The sequence below is a fragment of the Varanus komodoensis genome, unplaced genomic scaffold, assembly GCF_004798865.1.
Source record: "Varanus komodoensis strain SLA01 unplaced genomic scaffold, ASM479886v1 scaffold22, whole genome shotgun sequence".
Lineage (NCBI taxonomy): Eukaryota > Metazoa > Chordata > Lepidosauria > Squamata > Varanidae > Varanus > Varanus komodoensis.
The window spans coordinates 10,029,435-10,035,737 of record NW_025335606.1 but is presented as its reverse complement, the minus strand read 5'-3'; the positions used below and the strand labels follow the sequence as shown (position 1 = coordinate 10,035,737).

The following is a 6,303-nucleotide window of genomic DNA, read 5'->3' as shown; positions in this document are numbered from 1 at the left end:
TGCCCTTGAAGACAGTCTGGATACTTCAGATGGTTCAAAATAGAGCTGCCGGGATGCTGTCGGGGACTGGATGTTATTCTCACATAACCCCAGTCCTCTACCAGCTTCACTGGCTTCCCATCGAAGTCTGGGCTCAATTCAAGGTGCTGGTTATTACCTATAAAGCCCTAAATGGCTTGGGACCAGGATACCTTAAGGAACGCCTTTTTCCCTATTTGCCCTCCCGCCCCCTGAGATCAGCAGCAGAAGCCCTCCTCCAGGAACCATCTGTGAAAGAAGTTAGGAAACAGAGTATCCGGAGGAGGGCCTTCTCTGCGGTGGTGCCCCAACTGTGGAATGCGCTCCCCAGAGAGGTCCGCCTGGTGCCATCATTATATGTTTTTCGGCGCCAGGTTAAGATCTTTTTATTTAATCAATATTTTAATATGTTTTAATATTGAATTTTAATATTGTATTTGCAGCCAGAGTGGGTCGTCAATTTATTTATGCTGTTAGCCATCCAGAGACGTTGGTAATTGGACGGCATACAAATTTCATGAATGAATGTAGGAGTGAAACCCATTACATTCAACTAGAACAACTGTAAGTATATACACAAATAACTTTACCCTCAATCTCTCAAAACACAATCCCATACAAATTTATTGTGATAGAAGTCTAACTTTAGTGGGGCTTACTCCAAGGTATGTGTGCATAGCCACAGTCACTCTGGATTTTTCCAACCCTAAATAAAGAGTGTTATAGAAGGTTTATAGAGAGCCTCAGCCATTGGGTGGTATAGAAAATAAGTAACTAAAAGCATAAATTTAGGGAGCCATTGGGCTTGTGAGACATTTCCACTGGCCTAAAACCTTGCTGGATTCCTGAATATTTTAGCCTTCATCAAGAAGCAAGTAAGTATAATGAAACCAATTATAATATGAAATTATTTCATATAATCAAGGTAACAACTGCAGATACTGTTTTAAGAGCTAGCAAACTACATTCACTGTTTGACTGTGGGACATGAATAACAGTGACCTGGTAGACCATAGATTTACAAATCGTATTATATAGAATGTACGGGTAGCTGTACTCTCGGGTACCCCAGGTAATTTAATAAAAACAGGAGGAAACATCTCAGAGCTGGTTTAGACTTTTTGTCAGCTGGCTCAGGTGTTCCATCGCGCTTACAAACCCTCACAAATACACATTCACATGATCTGCCTGCTTGGCAAATACAGTAATGTTCAATAAAAATAGTCACACAACTTCAGAAAGCTACCTCTGTGAGGAATGTATGCGCAGGACATGCAAGCATCCTCATCTCTACATTTAGACAATCTGTGTACTGAATTCATTCTCCTCAGACCTTACATTGCTCATTTTCCATGTTAGTCTGTATCTGTTAATTGTTGCAGCAAAAAACAAGAAGGAATCACCTGACATATTAAAGACAACCAAATTTATTCTTTTCAGAACTTTCTTTTTATACTGATCATGTGGCTCAGTCACTTGTGTGACCAGTAATTTACAAAGCTTGGCCATTCTGATAGAACATCTACACTAGTGCCATCCTCCTGTGTGCAGAATGATCCTAAAAAACAAAAGCCACATTCTCTAAGTATTAGCATGTGATGTGCTCAAGAACTTCCATTGCTTGAGCCAAAACATACAAAATGTATGCAAACTGGTTATTTGCACTCTTATTATGCACATCATGCTAATCATTTGACATGGATGTGTGAAAATGCTGTCATTAGTTGCTGCAAGATTAACCCCAAATCTTATGCTGTGATTAAGTTTATTATGTTAGTTATCACTTAACATAGGTTTCACTTACATCCTATATACAAACTTAAACCTACTACATAGCTCATTCTTAAAACCTCATAAGCAACACCACAGAAGGAATGCAAAATGAAACAAGCAGTGCCAAAAGCACTGTGTGCTCACTGCAGCACTACTTAATCTAGTCAAAAGCTCTACCTGTCACACATTAGACAGAGAGAAAAACACACTCACACATACCATATTTGTGGCTGAAACTGTCCTTTGAGGAACTGAAGTCTTTAGGGGTACTCTGGGTAATACTGATTTTTCCAGGCCTTAAATTGGAAGATGCAAGACTGAGATCAAAATCCTCAATATATGCCTCCAAAGCTTGAGATGCAGACCTATACAACTTGTCTTTGTACTGGAATGAATTGGAGTCACTGCTACTGTTGAGACTACAACTTGCCAGAAGAGAAGATACTGTTGATTCTGGAGAGTAGACATTGCTGTTTTTAATCAAGCAAGACATCACCTTCCATCAAATGGCCTCCTAAACTCTGTACAAGTTTCTGAAATCTGACAGTAAGACAGAAAGCAAGAAAGATGAGTTAATCAGTCTGAGATTCAATGCATACAGGGTTCTTTCACCCCAATCCAATTGACCATATTTTTCACACTTTACAAAATGAACGCTATCTTCTAGTTTGATCATTTTGCTCAAAAGTTAATATTTACCACTTAACTTTTAATAACACAACTGGTATAACCTAGGTTTAACTGATAAGAGTCCTGAGTGGACAATGAACAGAACTAAGAGGACAATGAACAGAACTAAGAGGAATATGAGTTTTTATATTAGCAGAGTTGAAGATTAATTTTAGCCATCCAGAGGAAGGGACAGATAGTGCACCTTTATGTTTTCAGAAATAAGGATCAGCCATTGTTCCTTCTTCTCTGAACACCAGCTGTAACTGGATATCTGCAACACCTACCAATGCCTTGTTCAGTCTGCAATGCCCATTCTGAAGCCAAACCTAGACTTCAGATTTCATAGCCACAAGGTCAGGCCTCATTTTCAAACTTTTCTGTTACTTCCATCATGCCTTGCCTCTTATTTTTATCATGTAGAGTTATGAAGAGTTCTGAAGAACTCAAATACTTGCACTAACTTTTTGACTGGTCTTAACAAAAGTATTGCCCAACTGAAGATTTTCTCCCCTAGGTTTGGACAACTCATCAAAAGGCTTAATCAGTCTTCTGCAACTTGAACAGATTTTTCAAAATCATACTACATATGTTAAGCAGCTCTCCAGTGCAAGGATATAGGTGCTATCATCCAGTAGCACTTTTGTGAATGATCACTGCGAAGATAATTATCATTGTATATCCTGCATTTGAGTTTCCTTTGACCTCAGAATCTAAAATTCCCATCACTTCCACCCACACGTATGTATGTGCATTTGGATCATAGGATAACACTTCGTGTATTTGAAGCAATGGAGTGTAGCTCTCAAAAGATTATGCCATAACAAATGTGTTTGCTTTTAAGGTAACACAAGAGTTTAAGGTGACAAAACTTTACTTACCATGACTGAAACTGCTGTGGTTAAGGGCCCATTTTTTCAAACATGTGAAGTCACAATGCAGCTGTTACACCTCTGAGGTGCCACAAAACCTTCTGTAGCATTAAGGGCAGTAGTAACAAATTCAGGGTGGGAGGAGACTGTGTAATTCTGCCAAAGCATTTATGCACCTAATCAAGTACACTCAATTCATCATATGCTGGATGTAGACCTGGAATCGACAGCTGGCAAAGCGATCTGATGCTGTTTAATGTATTTCAATGTATTTTATTGTGTTGTAAGCCGCCCCGAGGTTTCGGCAAGGGCGGCATAGAAATGTTATAATAATAATAATGTCTAACAGCCCAAGTTGATGTCTGCTCCCTTAGAAGCAAACCCTACATAGTAGAATGGGACTCAATCCTATGAACAGGAGTACAATCTAAGATACTGAGTTATAAAACAGGAAATCCTTGGACAAGTGATTCTAAGCATTTTATTTTACATTTTAGGGGAGGCAGGTAAATCTTACTGTGTTCAATGGGTCTTATACCCAATTAAGTGTACCACCTACAAAATGAAAACAATACTCACCCACCTTACAGGATTCAGAGGGACAGACTTGCAAAAACAAAGAGTCTTCTGGTGTTTCATTTCCCTTGGACTTCATCCAAACTGTCTTCCCATTGCCCTTACCACATGCCTGTCTACCCCAAATGAACGCAAATTCATGCATCTGGGGACCTAAAAAGCGCTTATGTTGTTAAAAAAAACTTCCAGAAGAGTAGTCTTGTGAGTCTGCTGTAGCAAAGTCTTATAGCAATGTAAAGACTAACAAATTTATCACAGCATAAGCCATTGTGGACTTAGATGAGTGGTGTCATCCTAAGCTATAGATATGTATACATTAAAGACTACGGGAGGGATGGTAAATTGTGAGATGGGGGGAGGGGGGAATGAAATGCTAAAAGTATGACAATGAGTGCAGATAAATTTGTTAGCCCTTGAGCTGCTGTTTGATTTTCTGCCTTACAGGTTTGTTGTGGGAATTATTGAGAGCCAGTGTGGTGGAGCGGTTAAGAGTGCAGGTCTTAGTCCTGCTCGGCCATGGAGCTCACCGGATGGCTTTGGACCAGTCACTGACTCTCAGCCCAACCTACCTCATAGGGTTGTTGTTCTGAGGTTAGGACTGAGGAAAAAAGAACTTATGTGAGCTCCCTTACATTCCTTGAAAGGAAAAAAGCTAGAATATAAATATAGTAAACAAATATCCTTAAGTACACCAGTTCCTATTGAATTGTTGGCTGGCTAAACTGTGTCATGTTCAATGCTACAGTGGTGAATTTAGTAGGATGGGTGCTCAATATGACAGTCCCCATAAGTGCACCCACACGAAGAGTCCCAAAATGTGGGCAGCTCTGTGGAACCAGATCAACAAACCAGTTCCACTCATTATATCTCCCGCCAGGGAGCAGGTCTCTTGTAAAACTCCGCGGTATTAACTGTTCATTCAAGACTAAATATTTTGCATTACACCGGGTAATACTATAATATGATTACACATTACCACTTTGGGCCAGTCAAAGTCTCTCAACCCAACCAACCTCACAGGGCTGTTGTGACAAAATGACTTAGAGGAGGAGGAGAACAAAGCAAGCCGCTTTGAGTTCATTAAAAAGGAAAAAGGGCGCATATAAATCTAGTAAATAATAAATAAGTAAACAGTTGAAAGGAAATACTGCATTCCAGAGAAAACCCTCATGGCCATTATTGGTCCCCGCACCTCCCACTTTCGCCTCACGGCGAGGAGCCCCCCTACCGCTCGTCATGCCTACCTCCGTCGCCGACAACCTCTGCTCCTCTTCCTCCTCGGCCCGCCCAGCGGTTTGAACCTGCGACGCCTCCGCCTTCAAAAATGGCGCCGACGGGCTCTCTGCGCATGCTCTGCCGCACGCCCAGCCTCCACAGGCACGGTCGACTCCACTCCTCGCCGGGGTGACGTCAGCATCCTAGAGCGGCGCTCCCTGGACCACAACTCCCGGCACGCCCCGCGGCGAACGCATCACAATGCTCCCGAGCCACACCGCCCCCTCTGTTGAGATAAAGGAGTTAATCCAGCAGGAGAAGCTGCTGGAGGACCAGGTGGGAGTGGATGTCGTGAGCTGGGACTGAGCTGCGTGTGGATGCTGTTCCTGATTGCGGCATCCCACTCCGTGGTGCGACTGGGGCTGGACCTGGGGGCCCAAATCCAGGAGGCCCTGCCTCTGAGGGCCTCCCTCCCCGAAAGGTCCGCCCAGCCCCTGTTTTAGTCCTGGGATCATGATGGGACTGTGCTTGCAGTGAGCTTGAAATGCAGGTCTGCACATGCTCGGAGTAGTATTAAGATTTAAATGGTGGTTGGCAACTACTCTAAGACAAAGGCATCTACAAGCAGTTGTAAATCATGGAATGGCAGTTGGGGGTGCAATGCTGACAAATGAAGTGCTTTTAGCTCAAATAATACGTACTAATGAGCCCTTCTAAGACCATTCCGCCCTGGGTCTAAAATTACCTAGCTGCAGAGGTGAAGTTAGGGGGCAGCCTAACTGGAGGACTGGAGCCCCAAATCTCTGGAAGGCCCCAGAGTGACTTGCCACTTGCTGAAGTGAACCTCACTGGCTTTTGGCCCATGTGTGCTTCACCTCCTGCCTTGAACTTTCTGCCACAGGTTTTCCAGAATTTTCCTCTTCCTACATGCCTTTTAACAAATGGGTGTCCTTAGGAGACATGGCCCTATAAAAGTGCATGCACAGAGACAGAAACAGATGCTAGGTTATACATAAATTAGTCCATGCCCAGACATGCATTCTTTTCATTCTTTGTCTTCTGTGGCCTGAGTCTTGAATTTTCTCCGTACACAGTACTGCTGCTGCCTATCTGCAGCACAGACTCCAATAATCCTCCTTTGGATTAGATGGAGCCATCTGTATGGATAAAGCTTAACAGA

General features: G+C 42.6%; 1 protein-coding gene across 2 annotated transcripts in view; it reads right to left on the bottom strand.

Annotated features, from left to right (window-relative positions):
- CUNH18orf54 (chromosome unknown C18orf54 homolog) overlaps positions 1–5,232 on the bottom strand; it is a 19,133-nt gene extending 13,901 nt beyond the window's left edge. Inside the window, exons 1-2 of one of the 2 annotated variants that reach the window (XM_044431565.1) lie at positions 5,153–5,232; positions 2,011–2,331 (exon numbers count right to left, since the gene is read on the bottom strand). In XM_044431565.1, coding sequence (XP_044287500.1) covers positions 2,011–2,284 — 274 coding nt within the window. In that variant the 5' untranslated portion in view covers positions 2,285–2,331; positions 5,153–5,232. Of the gene's footprint in view, positions 1–2,010; positions 2,332–3,911; positions 4,420–5,152 lie in introns of those variants that run through there. The other variant, XM_044431564.1, reaches the window with a different exon arrangement.
- Between the last annotated feature and the right edge of the window lie 1,071 nt (positions 5,233–6,303).